Source organism: Microchirus variegatus (genome assembly GCF_963457635.1).
Source record: "Microchirus variegatus genome assembly, chromosome: 8".
Lineage (NCBI taxonomy): Eukaryota > Metazoa > Chordata > Actinopteri > Pleuronectiformes > Soleidae > Microchirus > Microchirus variegatus.
Window position 1 is genome coordinate 14,041,279 of NC_139809.1, and position 17,834 is coordinate 14,059,112.

Consider the following 17,834-nt stretch of genomic DNA (forward strand, 5'->3'; position numbering starts at 1 on the left):
AAACATGAATTTAATAAACATTTCGCATGGTTTAATGACTTTGCTCAAAGTGATAATATGTCACATATGTAGTGGAAAATCTTTATAACAACTGATCTGAGGATCCCAACACAATTTAAAGAGACACAGGTCTGGCTTTGTTGTGACTGTGATGATAATGAGGAGATTAACTCTACATTATGTAACACATACACTCAATGACCTCTTTATTAAGATAAGATAAGATAGCTAAGATAGAGAACAGGGTTTCAGCAGCTCCGTATACAGATTAACAATTACACAATGTTATAAAAACTGTACATAGAAAGAAATAAGATAAGAGTGAATGTAAATAAGGTGCGTATTAGGTTCAGGTAAAAATAAGACAAATCTAGGCAAACAAGACAAACAGGACAACAACTGTAAACAATAACTAAACAGACCAGCTAAAGACAAGGAACAAAACTGTAAACAATAACTTAACAGACCAGTAAAAAAAACAAAAACTGTAAACAATAACTTAACAGACCAGTTAAAAACAAGAAACTGAACTGTAAACAATAAACATAACAGACCAGTTATAAACAAAAAAACAAAACTGTAACAATAATTTAACAGACCAGTTCAAACAAAAAAACAAAACTGTAAACAATAACTTGACAGACCAGTTAAAAACAAAACAACAAAACTGTAAACAATAACTAAACAGACCAGTTAAAAACAAAAAACAAAAAACTGTAAACAATAACTTAACAGACCAGCTAAAACGAGGAACAAAAACTGTAAACAATATCAGACTAATACAGCAGTGACACAAACATAGTTATTTGGTTTGCACACTGTTGTACAGACGGACAGCAGTGGGAATGAACGACCTGCGGAGCCGCTCCGTCCTGCACTTAGGGTGCATCAGTCTCTGACTGAAGGAGCTTCTTAAGGCCCCAACAGTCTTGTGCAGTGGGTGAGAGGTGTTGTCCATGATGGCCGATAGTTTGGCCAGTACTTTATGTACACAGGACACATGGTGTGGTCTTCTGCCTCATGGTTTGATGAGCTGTGTGTTCAGAGATGGTTTTCTACACACCATGGAGTTAGTTTAGCATTTCTATAATTTCATAGGATCTTTTTCTCTCTTTTTTTTGGACCATTCTCTATAAACTCTAGCACCATCTGTGACCAGCAACCCTCTGTAGAGTTAATCACCGTGATGCTCGGTTTGAACTCCTGTAGATTGTCTTCACCATTGTCTACATTCCTAAACGCTCTGAGTTACTGCCATGTGATCAACGTGACTGGTTGGATATTTGGAAGCATGTTAAAAGGTTGTCTATTCACACCAAAAAAAGTCACAGCTGTAGAAAACACATGGGATCAATGATCCTGAGTTCTGACCATCAATGTACAATGGTGTCTTTTCATACTGCGTCCCTGATTGACAGGTGACCTAGCAACATCATTGCTATAAATCATCAAATAGTTTTAACATGTTTTTACACATTTTTGACGCACACACAATTAAGATATAAAAAACATGTATATATATATATATATATATATATATATATATATATATACATACCATATATCTACCACAATTCCCACTCAATAAGTGTCTTCTCCCTTTTACTATATTACCTGAACACCACGCAAACAAGAGGAAGAAGAGGTTTGTTAAAGGTGCATTATGTAATAAATCTAAATATGTCACAGAGACTAAGGAATAATGTTCATATAACATACTGAACTCACTAAAAGCACAGTACAGACAAAATATTTGCATTAAAAAAAATATTTTGCAGACAGCAAATCATGTTTATACCTACCGTCGTCTACCAATCATTGCAGTCAGTAGAGTCTCAGCTGCCGAGCAACCACGCGTTGCCAGTCACTGAAACTGTGACTAGAACAGAAGTCCAGTAACAAAACACCACTCGGGTTCAGATCGGGGAGGCCATTCCTCCCAATCACGCCTCTCCAGGTCACACTGTCATTGCCCACGTGGGCGTTGAAGTCTCCCACCAGAACTATGGAGACCCCGGTTGGAGCACTTTCCAGCCTTTTGGCCCGTAAGCCGAAACAACAGTGAGACACCTACCCCCCCTCCCGAAGGCGGAGGGACGCGACCCTTTCGTTCTGCGGAGAGAACTCCAACACATGGTGGCTGAGCTGGGGGGCTATAAGCAAGCCCACACCAGCTCGCCGCCTCTCACCTTGGGCAACTCCAGAGTAATAGAGAGTCCAGCCTCTCTCAAGGAGTTGGGTTCCAGAGCCCAAACTGGGCGTGGAGGTGACTTTTTCTAGTCGGTACCGCTCCACCTCTCGCACCAGTTCAGGCTCTTTCCCCCCCAGCGAGGTTACATTCCGTGTCCCCATAGCTAGAGTTGTTGTCCCGCGATTGGGCCGTCGGGCGACTGCCACCCAAATCACACTGCACCGCCCCCTTATGGCCCTCCATGCAGGTGGTGAGCCCACTTGGAGAGGCGCCCACGTCGCTCGTTCGGGCTGAGCCCGGCCGTGTCCCGGGCCACCAGGCACTCGCCTGCGAGCCCCACTCCCGGGCCTGGCCCCAGGGTGGGGCCCCAGAGACGCCAATCCGGGCGACGTACACGTCTTCTTTTTCTTTATAAGGGTTTGTGAACTGCTCTTAGTCTGATCCGTCACCTAGGACCTGTTTGCCATGGGAGACCCTACCAGGGGCATTAAGCCCCGGACAAGCTCCTAGGATCATACTGATACTCAAACCCCTCCACCACGATAAGGTTATAGCTGTTAACGCGATGACTGGAAAGGCGTTTGAGATTCAATTGTCTTATTTTTTTAATGGGTCACATACCCCCTGTAGATGATCCCTATTGATTTTGAACTGTCTACCATTATTATTAATTAGTTAGTTAATTAATTAATGATATAAAAACCATATTTTCGCCTGTATCTTCCAAAGTATTGCAGGTATTGGCTTCAAATTTTGCATGGGCATCACATACCACCTGAGAATTATCCCTATCTTTGTAGCTTTATTATTAATTAGCAAATTAATTAATTTATTATGCTAAAAACACATTTTCGGCTTTATCTTCCAGACTGATGGAGATATTGCCTTCAAATTTTGTACAATGATTCATGTAACAACTATCTACAAGAACAATCATTATTACTTTGGCTATGATTGGTAATAGTTACATAATAAGTTAACTGGTTAACTTATTAGTGAACACAGAAAAAATAGTTAAGGCATTTTTTCTTTATTATTGAGCTCATTTGGACACACTGAGGATATCATGGGTTTATTTAGCACTTATTCATAATTTTTATTACATTATAATATACATTTATTAATTATCATATAAAAAATAGTTAAGCCTCCATTTTCTTTATTAAAGAACATTACATTGAATGGAAAGTTTGAACATATTGTATGCTTTTTCATGAAATTTAATAAACATAGTGTATGCTTTTTCATGAAATTTGGACACTTTGAAGATATTGCAGGTGTGGTTAGCATTTTAATATTCATAATATTTAACAAGGTATAATAGGTTAACTAGTTTTATTAAAAACTAGAGAGAAATGTATGAGTTCAGGTATTCTGTGTTCAATATCGAGTTTATATGGATACTTTGAACATGTATAAAGTGTAGTCAGCATTATATCATATTATAATATTTAACAGTTATTTTGTTGAATTTATTAATAATTAATTAAAACAGTTAGTGGCAGGTGCGAGTGCGTATACTTTGGGTATATTGGAAAGTTGAGGATTGGACAAGTTTGCGGATATACCCCTTGCTGTCGGCCCCCGACAGCGTAGGCTAGTTTTATTATTATTATTTATTACAAATTGTTACACATTTGTCTTGTGTCAGCTTTATAGTTCATAAATGGTCTAAAATGACCATGATCGTATCAGTAGACACCCTAGTTTGTGATATAAGTGGGAACGTCCCATGCCTAGTTATGCATATTTTGACACAATACTTATTATTGGCAAATACAAACAACACAAAAAGAAATAAACAAAGCATTTACAAGAATAAAAACCAGCAAAACCGCTAATTCAAACTAAACGTTGAAAAGAAGAACGTTAAAACAAAATATTTTCTACTGCTTTATTCTCCACGTGAGGGTCGCGTTGCCTGCACCAGTCAGTAAAATAGTTATAATTGTGCAATAGTGCAGTCATGCAATCGCAGGTCAAGTGAATCACGTTCCCAGCTCTTGTTTCACAATCGTTTTCCACTTCACTTTTCACTAGAATTCTGACTGCTATCATAATTTTTAGTATTTTATGACGCATCAGTCATTGTAAATGTTCTACCATGTAAGCCATTATGCATTTCTTGAGAAAAGTCATGTAATAACCTTGAAGTTGTAAAACTGCATGATAATTCTATACATAAATATCAAATATACATTTATATAAATCAAATTCACAAACTTTCATGGATGTCTTTGTGCACATAAAACAAGCATAGAGACAGTTGTGATGTGAAGCAACTGTAGTTTGTAAATAACGTTTGTTGTGCTCTACTAATTGTTACACAATGGACCGTGAACACTAAGCGTCTTCTTTTCTTCCTCCCGTCCTTGAATCTCATGACATCCTTCTCTCAGACTCACACTCTTACTGTTTACTGTCTGTTACAGTTTGAAAACGATGTAATGGACTCTGGACTCCAACGATGCCCTGAAGAATTCAAAGATGGACATCTTGAACCGATTTGACCCCGTCTACATCAGCAGGTTCATCAATGCAATGGTGACGACCTCCGACCCCCGAGTCTTATCGTGATAAAAGTGAAAGTACAACATCATCTTGCTGCAGATGGTGTCACTGTGCATCGTTCAACTATTCAGCGCACTTTACACAAAGAGATGCTGTATGGAAGAGTAATGCAGAAAAAGCAGTTTCTCTGCACCCGCCACAAACAGAGTCGCTTGAGGTATGCTAAAGCACATTTGGACAAGCCAGCTTCATTTTGGAACAAGGTGCTGTGGACTGATGAAACTAAAATAGAGTTATTTGGGCAAAACAAGGGGCGTTATGCATGGTGGAAAACAAACACAGCATTCCAAGAAAAACACTTGCTACCTACAGTAAAATTAGGTGGCAGTTCCATCATGCTGTGGGGCTGTGTGGCCAGTGCAGGGACTGGGAATCTTGTTAAAGTTGAGGGTCGCATGGATTCTGCTCAATATCAGCAGATTCTGGAGAACAATGTCTAGGAATCAGTGACAAAGTTGAAGTTGTGCCGGTGCTGGATCTTTCAACAAGACAACGAACCTAAACACTGCTCAAAATCTACTAAGGCATTCATGCAGAGGAACAAATACAACGTTCTGGAATGGTCATCTCAGTCCCCAGACCTGAATATTATTGAAAATGTGTGGTGTGATTTAAAGCGGACTGTCCATGCTCGGAAACCATCAAACATGACTGAACTGGAGATGTTTTGTAAAGAAGAATGATCCAAAATACCTTCAGCCAGAATCCAGACTCTAATTGGAAGCTATAGGAAGCGTTTAGAGGCTGTTTTTTCTGCAAAAGGAGGATGTACAAAATGTTTCTTTTTTTGGTGCCTAAACTTATGCACATGCCTAATTTTGTTTAAATAATTCTTGCACACTTTTTGTTAATCATATAAACTTTATTCCACTTCTCAAATGTCACTGTGTCTCTATTTCACTGAAATTTCTTATTCAAACAACCAATGATTTATAAAGGAAAATCATGAAAATTAACAGGGGTGCGGCACCAGTCATGTTATCTTGTCGAGTCCAGCTCCTTTTATTTCACAATCATTCTCCTATTTACTCTTCACTAGAATTCTGTTATCAGAATTGATATTATTTTATGACGCATCAGTCATTGTAAATGTTCTAACATGTAAGCCATTATGCATTTCTTGAGAAAAGTTGTGATGTGAAGCAACTGTAGTTTGTAAATTACGTTTGTTGTGCTCTACTAATTGTTACACAATGGACCGTGAACACTAAGCGTCTTCTTTTCTTCCTCCCGTCCTTGAATCTCATGACATCCTTCTCTCAGACTCACACTCTTACTGTTTACTGTCTGTTACAGTTTGAAAACGATGTAATGGACTCTGGACTCCAACGATGCCCTGAAGAATTCAAAGATGGACATCTTGAACCGATTTGACCCCGTCTACATCAGCAGGTTCATCAATGCAATGGTGACGACCTCCGACCCCCGAGTCTTATCGTGATAAAAGTGAAAGTACAACATCATCTTGCTGCAGATGGTGTCACTGTGCATCGTTCAACTATTCAGCGCACTTTACACAAAGAGATGCTGTATGGAAGAGTAATGCAGAAAAAGCAGTTTCTCTGCACCCGCCACAAACAGAGTCGCTTGAGGTATGCTAAAGCACATTTGGACAAGCCAGCTTCATTTTGGAACAAGGTGCTGTGGACTGATGAAACTAAAATAGAGTTATTTGGGCAAAACAAGGGGCGTTATGCATGGTGGAAAAAGAACACAGCATTCCAAGAAAAACACTTGCTACCTACAGTAAAATTAGGTGGCAGTTCCATCATGCTGTGGGGCTGTGTGGCCAGTGCAGGGACTGGGAATCTTGTTAAAGTTGAGGGTCGCATGGATTCTGCTCAATATCAGCAGATTCTGGAGAACAATGTCCAGGAATCAGTGACAAAGTTGAAGTTGTGCCGGTGCTGGATCTTTCAACAAGACAACGAACCTAAACACTGCTCAAAATCTACTAAGGCATTCATGCAGAGGAACAAATACAACTTTCTGGAATGGTCATCTCAGTCCCCAGACCTGAATATTATTGAAAATGTGTGGTGTGATTTAAAGCGGACTGTCCATGCTCGGAAACCATCAAACATGACTGAACTGGAGATGTTTTGTAAAGAAGAATGGTCCAAAATACCTTCAGCCAGAATCCAGACTCTAATTGGAAGCTATAGGAAGCTTTTAGAGGATGTTTTTTCTGCAAAAGGAGGATGCACAAAATGTTTCTTTTTTTGGTGCCTAAACTTATGCACATGCCTAATTTTGTTTAAATAATTCTTGCACACTTTCTGTAAATCATATAAACTTTATTCCACTTCTCAAATGTCACTGTGTCTCCTATATGATATATTTAACTGAAATTTCTTATTCAAACAACCAATGATTTATAAAGGAAAATCATGAAAATTTACAGGGGTGCGGCACCAGTCATGTTATCTTGTCGAGTCCAGCTCCTTTTATTTCACAATCATTCTCCTATTTACTCTTCACTAGAATTCTGTTATCAGAATTGATATTATTTAATGACGCATCACTCTTTTTAAATGTTTTGCCATGGAAGTCATTATGTGTTTCTGGAAAAAAGTTATTTAATAACCTTGATATTGTGAAAGCTGCATGATAATTCTAATATTGCTGTAAATTCCTCAGGTTGATCCCATGTTCAGTATAACCACTGTAATTCCACATAAATTAAATAACTTTTAACTAAACCTTCATATACACGAGCTCACACTGTCTGTATTTTGGCTATTAAATGTACAGTTAGGTCCATACATCGGCACAGTTCTCTTTATTTTGGCTCTATGCACCACTACAATGGATTTGAAATGAAACGAAAAAGATGTGCTCTAACGGTACACTTTCAGCTTTAATTTGAGGGCATTTACATCCAAATTAAGTGAACGGTGTAGGAATTACAACACTTTCTATATGTGCCTCCCACTTTTTAGGGGACCAAAAGTAATTGGACAAACTAAACAATCATAAATCAAACTATCATTGTTTAATACTTGGTTACAAATCCTTTGCAGTCAATTCCAGCCTGAAGTATGGAAGGCATAGACATCACCAGACACTGGGTTTCATCCCTGGTGATGCTCTGTGAGGCCTCTACTGACACGCTCTTCAGTTCTTGCTTGTTCTTGGGGCATTTTCCCTTCAGTTTGGTCTCCAGCAAGTGAAATGCATGCTCAATCAGATTCAGGTCAGGTGATTGACTGATAACATTCCATATTTGCCTTAAAAAACTCTTTGGTTGCTTTTGCAGTTTGCTTTGGGTCATTGTCCATCTGCACTATGAAGCGCCGTCCAATGAGTTCTGAAGCATTTGGCTGAATATGAGCAGATTATATTGTTGGAAACACTTCAGAATTCATCCTGCTGCTTTTGTCAGCAGTTACATCATCAATAAACACAAAGGAACCAGTTCCATTAGCAGCAATACATGCCCACACCATGACACTACCACCACCATGCTTCACTGATGAGGTGGTATGTTGTGGATCATGAGCAGTTCCTTTCCTTCTCCATACTCTTCTCTTCCCAACACTGTGGTACAAGTTGATCTTGGTCTCATCTGTCCAGTGGATTTTCTTCCAGAATTATAACAGCTTTTTTAGGTGTTGTTTGGCAAATTCTAATCTTGTCTTCCTGTTTTTGAGGCTCACCAATGGTTTGCATCTTGTGGTGAACCCTCTGTATTCACTCTGGTGAAGTCTTCTTTTGATTGTTGACTTTGAAACACAAACACCGACCTCCTGGAGAGTGTTTTTGATCTGGACAACTGTTGTGAAAGGCTTTTTCTTCACCAGGGAAAGAATTCTTCTGTCGTCCACCACAGTGGTTTTCCGTGGTCTTCCAGGTCCTTTGGTGTTGCTGAGCTCACTGGTGCGTTCTTTCTTTTTAAGAATGTTCCAAACAGTTGATTTGGCCACACCTAATGTTTTTGCTATTTCTCTGATGGGTTTGTTTTGATTTTTCAGCCTAATGATGGCTTGCTTCACTGACAGTGACAGCTCCTTGGATCTCATATAGAAAGTTAACAGCAACAGATTCAAAATGCAAATGTCACTCCAGGAATCAACTCCAGAACTTTTACCTGTGTCATTGAAGATGAAATGATGAGGGAATAGCCCACAATTGTCCATGAAATAGCTTTTCAGTCAATTGTCCAATTACTTTTGGTCCCCTAAAAAGTGGGTGGCACATATATAAATTGTTGTATATAAATTCCTACACGTTCACCTGATTTGGATGTAAATACCCTCAAATTAAAGCTGAAAGTGTGCAGTTAAAGCACATCTTGTTCGTTTCATTTCAAATCCATTGTATTGGTGTATAGAGCCAAAATAAACACAACTGTGTCGATGTCTGAATATTTATGGAGAATAATATACTTGTATTCTATTCTATTTGTTATGACCTTAATAATAAATTGTGGAGCAAATAAGGAAATATTTTATCTCATCTTATCGCAGTCACACACACATGCACTCATGTACACACGGGGGCTGTACTTCTTTGGAAAGTGATGTCGGAAGTCAGCAAGGCAGGCATGGAGGAGTGAGTGAGGAGTGTCTCTCACCTTATCTATAAATGCAGAGCTGCAGCAGACACTCACAAAAGTTTGAAGACGCAACTTTTAATCCCACACGAGAAAAGTCCTGCAATGGAGAACAAAGAAGGTAAGTGATATCTGATCTATGATTCTTTAAATGTCTATAATCAGTTTATTAACCACTGTTAAACCCTGTTCTCTCCCCACTGTGGGATAAATAAAGCTATCTTATCTTATCTTATCTAATTGTTGAATTTTTCCTCTGTTCTTTGAACCCTTCCTGATCTCAGACTTCACAGACTAATGTGACCTATATATTTTCACTGTTATAATATTATCACAATGCCAGAGGGTGTGGAAATGTTATTTGGGAAGAATATAATATAGTGTTGCCGACACATTTCCAATGCAGGCAATTTTTGAACACAAATTTGATTAAATCACTCAACAATTGAGTAAAACATTATGACAGAACACAATATTTATGCTTTGGAAAAGTTGCCAAAAAAAAAAGAAAAGCTAGTTTAAACCACTTTATTAATCCCAGAAATGCAATAAATTGACTGATTTGAATGTTAATTTGGAGCAATTCAAAGGCTCACGCAGAGTATTACACAAAAACAAGTCAAGCTATGTTCTGAAGGAGATGTGAATAAGAAACAAACGCAATAAAAAAAAGAAATACAATACACTTACAATCATTATCTTATCATTATATGTGAAGGTCCTGGTCAATAAACAGACGCTGGTAAAAAAAACAATAAATAAAAGCAATAAAATAATGAATAGATAGATTACACTGGTCAACACCAAATGTATTGTTTAAGGTTTTTTTAGCTGATTTAGGATCATTTTGATGTGCTGAATCCAAAAATCACATTGGTTTTGCTCAATCAGGTCAACTTTCTGAACAAAGCTACGTATTTGTTTTTTAAAGTTTTTGTTTACATGTACGGGTATTTTCACGTTATATGATGCAAAATCATTTTATATTTCTTGCACTTAACAAATTCTGAAGATTGTGCATGTGCCCACTTATGACTAATTGTTTTTTATATTGCAAGTGGAATAACGTTTAAGATTTTTCTAAATCAAATTAGCATAAAAACCTGACCTGATTGAGAAAAATGATGTCATTTTTGAATTCAGTGCTGCAAAATGATCCTAATTCAGTTGAAAAGACATAGACAACTTACACATTTTTTTGTAACCCAGTGTTATAGATAGATAGAAAAAAGATAAAGAAATGCAAATATGCAGTATATTGCACCTGCCATAAACACATAAAAAACAAACTAATAAAATCAAAAATAAATAGCAGAACTGGCCGCGTTACAGACTACTTACAATATAACAATATAAATTATGTGATGCAACGTAAATTGCAGGGCCATTAAGAGACCAAAATGTAAATTAACTGGTTGTTAACCTTTGCATCCTGTTAGATATGATTTCCGACATGAATATGAGAAGTCATGAAAACAACCTGGATCATCACACCATTGAGATCAGTGAAAATCGCTTGATCTTGCGCAGGGGTAAACCTTTCTCCATAACTGTTAAGATCCCTCGCTCTGTGACCCCTAAAGACCACGTGGAACTGGTCCTGTACCTTGGTGAGTACAACCCAAACCCTGGAAAACCCTGTTGGATTTGATGTTTATTTTTTATATATATATATATATATATATGTGTGTTTGTGTGTATATATATATGTGTGTGTGTATATATATATATATATATATATACACACACACACACACATTACATTAATATTTATGTTATTATTCTTCAGGTAAGAAAGATGAGGTGATTATCAAGGTTCAGAACAGGCCCAGTGACAAGTGGTGGTTCAGTCAGCAGAAGGCTCAGGGTGACCTGGTGCTGAATGTGCACAGTCCAGCAGACGCCATCATTGGACAGTACGGTCTGGTGGTTTTGTTCGTTTCACCGGACGGACGCATACTGGTCAAGACGGGCAGAATGGGATTCCCCCTGGTCTTTAACCCATGGTGCAAAGGTATTTTGCTTTTCATCCAAACACCAAATAATGAAAGATCTCAACACAGTGACATAATTCAAATGTGTGTAAACCAGACGACGCTGTGTACCTCCCTGATGAAAGACTGCTCAAGGAGTATATCCTGAATGAAGATGGAATCATTTACGTGGGTCAGTGGGATCACATCGGAGAAAGACACTGGAATTTCGGACAGGTAACTCACTGACACTCTGTCTTTCTCTGACTTTGTTCGCATTACCAGACTGAAGTGACTCATATCTGAACTGCTACTGCACAGCGTTCATGTTGAGGACCCTCATAGATTTCTTTTACAATTGAGACCTGGACAAGATAGCAGCAATACAGTTAAAGGTGGAGTGGGAGATCCTGGAAAAACAGTTTGAGCAGTATACGATTTGAATTCAAAAGTCCAAGTCCCTTTCTTCACACTGCCCTCGGAAGAACTGGGTTTTCAGGAGCTTCTTGAAGATAGACAGGGGCTGTTCTGGTAGTGCTCGGTAGGTCATTCCAGCAGCCTGGAACGACACATGAAAAGAGTCTGTATCTCTTTTGCGGGGTGTGAGTAGTCAAGGGGTAACACAAGCCTTTAGGAGAGCATTAACTAATTAGCCAAATAAGAACTAACTTATTCCTTTACCATAAAGTTCACATGTTCCCATAATGTCCTCACTTTACCATAATGTCCTCACTTCTTGATATTGTCCTCACTTTACCATAATGTCCTCACTTCCTGATATTGTCCTCACTTCCCCATGTTTCTCTTTTCCATAATGTCCTCACTCCCCCATGAAGTCCTCACTTTACCATAATGGACCGTGAACACTCAGCATCTTCTTTTCTTCCTCCCGTCCTTGAATCTCATGACATCCTTCTCTCAATCTCACACGCTCACTGTTTACTGTCTGTCACAGTTTGAAGACGACGTGCTGGACATCTGTTTTCAAATTCTGGACAACTCCAACGATGCCCGGAGGAATTCAAGGCTGGACATCATGAACCGATTTGACCCCATCTACGTCAGCAGGATCATCAGTGCAATGGTGACGACCTCTGACACTCAGTTGTACTTGTCTTATTGTTTTGATTCACCTCCTGATAAAAGAAGACACATGAAACCAGTGCTTCGTGCAGTGATTCACCTCCTCTTCGCGTTGTCTCCATCTCTGCAGGTGAACTCTAACGATGACAGGGGTGTGTTGGAAGGTCGCTGGCATGAGCCTTATGATGGCGGGGTCCCACCAACAAAATGGAACGGCAGCGTGGAGATCCTCAGAAGATGGAGCAAGAGCGGCTTCAGGCCAGTGAAATATGGACAGTGTTGGGTGTTTGCTGGTGTCGCCTGCACAGGTGAGGCATGATTCCAAAACACCTGCTCTTAAAATAAGATTAAGATTAAGTGTTTTCAGCGTCTTTTAATCAAAAAGCAAAACTCAGTTACTTCTTACACGCTCAGAACGGACATAATATTAAAAGTAAACTCAAAACCAACCTTTTTAATCTCTTTATTAATAACACTTGGAGGCTGTGTCTGTTTTTATCTTGTAAAACACTTTGTCCTTTGTAGTAAGTGCTATATGAATGAAGTCTGCTTCACTGATTGAAAACAAGCCCAAAATCTTGAAAGGAAGGGAAAGGAAATGTCTCAGTCTGGCTTTTATCCTCACAGTGCTGCGTTTACTTGGAATCCCAACACGCGTCATCACTAACTTCGAGTCAGCCCATGATACTGATGGAAACCTTTCTGTTGACACTTTGATCAATGAAAAGTTGGAGATCGTTGGCAAGAAAGACAGTATCTGGTATGATCTCACACACACACAAACACACACAACAAGGAGAGAAGTTTAAAATGATGAAAACTATGAATTATTTCTGATCTTGTGATTCCAGGAACTTCCACGTTTGGGATGAATCCATTATGAGAAGAAAAGATCTTCCCAATGGGAATGATGGCTGGCAGGCTATGGACTCCACCCCTCAAGAACGGAGTGAAGGTACATCAATGATTTCTCTCTTTGCTCTCTTTGAGTTCCCAAATTACTCTGTCTGACATCTGATGTTTCAGGAATTGCTTCATGTTCAAAAACATGTGTCCCTCAGGTATGTATCGCTGTGGCCCGTGTCCTGTTAGAGCCATCAAGGAGGGAAATGTGGGCGTGAATTATGACGCTCGGTTTGTCTTCGCCGAGGTGAACGCTGATATCCTGATGTGGATGAAAAAAAACAATAAACTGGAGAGGGTAAATGTTAATTTCACAAGGACTTTTGTCTAAACTGACAAACACTATGACGATGATGATGATGATGATGATGATGATGATGATAACTGTTGTCATTAGCAATTGGATAACAAGATTTGGGTGGGGAAGAACATCAGCACCAAGGAAGCTCTCCGCAACGTCAGAGAAGATGTCACCAACCACTACAAATATCCTGAAGGTTAGTTGAGATTTTATAAAAACCACAGTTCATAATCACATGTATTTAGTTCAGTGTGTATACTGTTAAAGGGGCTGTATGTAAGATTATTCACACACAGAAGTTAAAATATGATAAATGGCCACCAGGGGGGCGACTCCACTGGTTGCAGAAAGCACTCAGTGTGGTTGGAAGTTCATACTTCACACCTGATTTTTGGTAAACATTTCCCTTTGGTCGTAAGGGTCTGTATTTTTGTAACTTGAAGAAGCCAACGTGTTTGTGACCTGGTCAGAACAAGAGCTTTGCTGCATGGAGTTTGCATGTTCTCCCCGTGCGTGCGTGGGTTTTCTCCAGGTTCTCAGGTTTCCTACACTCTTATAGAAATAAGGGTTCCAAAATGGTCCTTCAACAAGGGCTGAGGTTCTACCTGGAACCATTTGCTTCTGAAAAACCCTTTCCAGAAGAAAGGATTTTTCAACGGTTCTTTGTAACACTAATGGTTCCAGTAAGAACCATTTTGATCCAGAGAACCCTTTAAAACCCCTTTCCTGAATAAAGAGTTTTAAAAGGGTTTCCCTTTTAGAGGGTTCCACCAAGAACCAACCAACCAAGAAAAAGAGTGTACCATAGTCCCAAAACATGCAATATGGGAATTCCATAAATTGGATATTCTAAATTGACCGTTACCTATAAGTGTGGCCCTGTAATGGACTTGTGGCCTGTCCAGGGTGTGGCCCAGCCTTTCAGCTGAGATTAGCACAGCGACCCTTATTTGGAGGATAAAGCGGTAGAAGCCAGATGGCTGTTCCCATTTGTAATAAAATAAACAAAGTACGGCACCTATCAGTGTACACCAGCATGTCTGACAGCTGGTATCGTCCAATAGTTGTTGCAGGTGACGCCCTCCGTTTGCCAACAGTCAACGTAACGGCTGCCAAATAGTGATTCTGGATTTGGGTGACCATTGTTCATGAATTCATTGTTTTAGTACCAATGGATGAACAGACTTTTGTTGCAGAGGTTTGATTATTTAGTGAGTTGACCAAAGATGGAGTTTCCTGGAGTTAGAGATGAGTTAAGTTGAAAAGCTTTATTGGAAGCAACTCAGATTTGAGGAGAACTGAGACAATGCCGAACATAAAACAAGTATGTTAACAGTTGGGCATCCTCTGTCAGTCTGCCTGTGAATCCCAGAGTTAGGATATTTAAAGGTGTTACATGGAACTGCCCTTGGGGAGGACTTCCTCTTGATCTTGGACTGTATCTTCTCACGGTCATACGTGTAGACTCATCCCTGTCAGGATTATGTTGTCTCTGACCGGGACATCGTCTTCTCCACAGGCTCCAAAGAGGAGAGAGAAGCGTATAAGAAGGCGTCGAAAGGAGCCCATGATCCAGTCTTTCTCAACGCAAAACCAGAACAGCTGCATCTGTCGATCAATCGCATCAAGCCTGCATTTGGGACCGACTTTGATGTGATCGTTGAGGTATGGATGGATGAGAAGATGGAGCGATGGATGGATGGTTGTTGGGTGTGTTTTCTTTTCACTAAAGGAGAATCCCTTCTGTCCACAGGTGAACAATAATGGAAGCAACAACACCGAAGGGAAGTTGACCATTGTGGCTGAGGCCATCACCTACAACTCTCTGAGCCTTGGCGAGTGCCAGAAACATGAGACCGACGTTGCTGTGCCAGCTAATAACAGTCAGTAACCGTAACAGTATTTTTGTGTCATTCATTTGTTATTTCACGGCAGAATGAATGTTTTATTTTACTCTTTAATGTCGTGTGTTCAGCCCACAAGGAAGTGCTGCGTCTACGCTACGACGATTACGCCAAGTGTGTCTCTGAGCACAATCTGATCAGAGTGAAAGTGTTGTTAGAGGGTCCAGGCGAGGACAATTCCATCTTCGCCATGATCAACATCCTACTGAGCACACCTGAAATCCTCGTAGAGGTGAGCGCACACAGTGCACAAACACACTTTCATGAGCTTTGTCAGATTATCCCCCTTCAACTTGAAAACTCCGACTTCCAACTCCGACTGGAATGCACCATGTGCACAATGTTCTTCCACAAAAACACTGAGTTGTCCCATTTGTGTCCAGGTGCCGGGAACGGTTTACCAGAAAGAGAACGCGACAGCCTACATCTCCTTCACCAATCCACTGCCTGTCCCACTGAAGGGTGGCGTCTTCTCTGTGGAGGGCCACGGTCTCCCTGCCACACAGATCCATGTGGAGTAAGTGTTGGACAAGACAGACACATGTCCTTACACCGTAGAATATTGCTTTAGTTAACGAGTGGATCACAAGCTCGACTGAGTCAGGCAATCGGACAACTTGCAGATTACAAATATGTTGATTTACTGACCGGGTATGTCTGACTCCGCCTCCATAGGTGGAGCTTTATCTCTCCGTAAGCTAGTACGTATTGAATCAGTTTCCTGTTGACCTTTTACGTCGTAGAAAAACAAACGGTGAACGGCGAGATGGATCACGCTGTGGTTCCATGTGTTTTCGTACTTGCTTGTGGGCTTTTGTGTAAACACACTGACTGAATAAGGGCCTGCACACACAGGAACAAGTTTAAGTATCGTGTCAGGTTTTTATCCACTTGGAACTGGGGTTCTGTGGAGACCTAAAATGCTGTCTTCACGAAACCAGTTCTTTAAACGTCACGCGTCACTGCATTGTTACGAGCACTTGCACTTGCATGTGTTTGGGGTCATTTTGGGGAGGTGTCGTGTACAAACAACAAACATTTTATGAACCGAGAAAAAGGAGATTATATCGGAAAAGTTCTGATTGTGTGTGGATTAGGCCAGTGTTTCTCAACACTGATCCTGGCAAACCACCGCCCTGCCTGTGTTTTACATGTTTCCCTGCACCAGCACACCTGAATCAAATAGTCAGCTCATCAGCATCCACTGCAGAAGCCTGATAACGACCCATTTATGTGAATCAGGTGTTTTGGAGCAGGGAAACTTCTAAAACATGCAGGGCAGTGGGTTTCCAGGACCAAGATTGATAAAGAAAAAGAAAGATAAAGACAATAAACTCACAGGGTCCTTACAAAACTTTTTTTTTCCCTCTTTCAGTGGTGACATTCTCCCAGGCTCCAAAGTTTCTGTCAAATCCGACTTCTTACCCATGAGGGTCGGAGTGAGGAAGATCCTGGTGAACTTTGACTCCGACAGGCTGAAGGACGTGAAGGGAGTCGCAACTGTGGTCGTCCACAAGAAGAAAGCAGAGTCCAGTTAGACTGAGAGTATTTCTGCTGACTGAACCACATAGCTGCCGACGCTAACGCTTTGGCCGTGAGACACGCACATTTGATTGACTTCTCACGCTCTCACGCCACACCTCCAATTTCTCACGCTGATAGTGCACGTCATGATTAAAAAACGCTTCTGAATATATCTGACAGCTGAGTTTATCTGTCATCTAATCTGCTGAGCCTGAGAAAAGCCCTTCGCGATCGATAAGTTATGCCTGCAGAGACGAGGAGTGCAATGTCGAACTGTCTCTGGCTGAGCCAATACATCTGAGCTCGCGCTAAGCTTATGGTGCGAATATCATCCATCCGCTGAAATGTCTGAAACTGCTCCCACCCGCGACACCTAGAGAGTTTGGTTCCGATCAGTTGCCTCATCCTGGACTGAGCGGCAAGCATTTAGCATAAAGCACTAATAAGCTTGCAATGCATCAAATATTACTATAAACTACAAAAGCACTCAGAGAGCACAGACCTCAGAGCTCAGCAGATCACGCAAATGTAATCACTTGTTCCTGGTCCCACTGCGGACATTTCCTGAAAATTTCATCCAAATCCTTCCGTGATTTTTTGAGTTATGTTGCTAACAGACGGACAAACAAACGAAAATATGTACCTCCTTGGCAGAGGTCAAAAAATATATTGGGTGTGTGGTGGTAACCTCGACTGGGCCAGACATACATTTGCCCAGCATGCCACGATGTCTCACTCCAAGGTTTCCTCACAAGTTGGCAGCCCTGGACCCAGACACAGAAAAGTAGATCATTCCTGATTTATACAGTATATGCCACATAATCAAATA

The 17,834-nt window shown here is 40.4% G+C and overlaps 1 protein-coding gene across 1 annotated transcript; it reads left to right on the forward strand.

Moving 5' to 3' along the window:
- Positions 1-10,770: 10,770 nt before the first annotated feature.
- On the forward strand, positions 10,771-17,019 carry LOC310930743 (protein-glutamine gamma-glutamyltransferase 2-like; the record flags this gene model as incomplete). The annotated part of the gene is made up of 14 exons (XM_083893784.1): positions 10,771-10,927; positions 11,107-11,331; positions 11,409-11,527; positions 12,246-12,374; positions 12,504-12,681; positions 13,001-13,133; positions 13,225-13,328; positions 13,435-13,574; positions 13,674-13,773; positions 15,097-15,242; positions 15,331-15,460; positions 15,553-15,713; positions 15,865-15,998; positions 16,857-17,019. 14 exons carry the CDS (start codon positions 10,771-10,773, stop codon positions 17,017-17,019), a joined length of 2,019 nt encoding a protein of 672 aa, XP_083749910.1.
- Between the last annotated feature and the right edge of the window lie 815 nt (positions 17,020-17,834).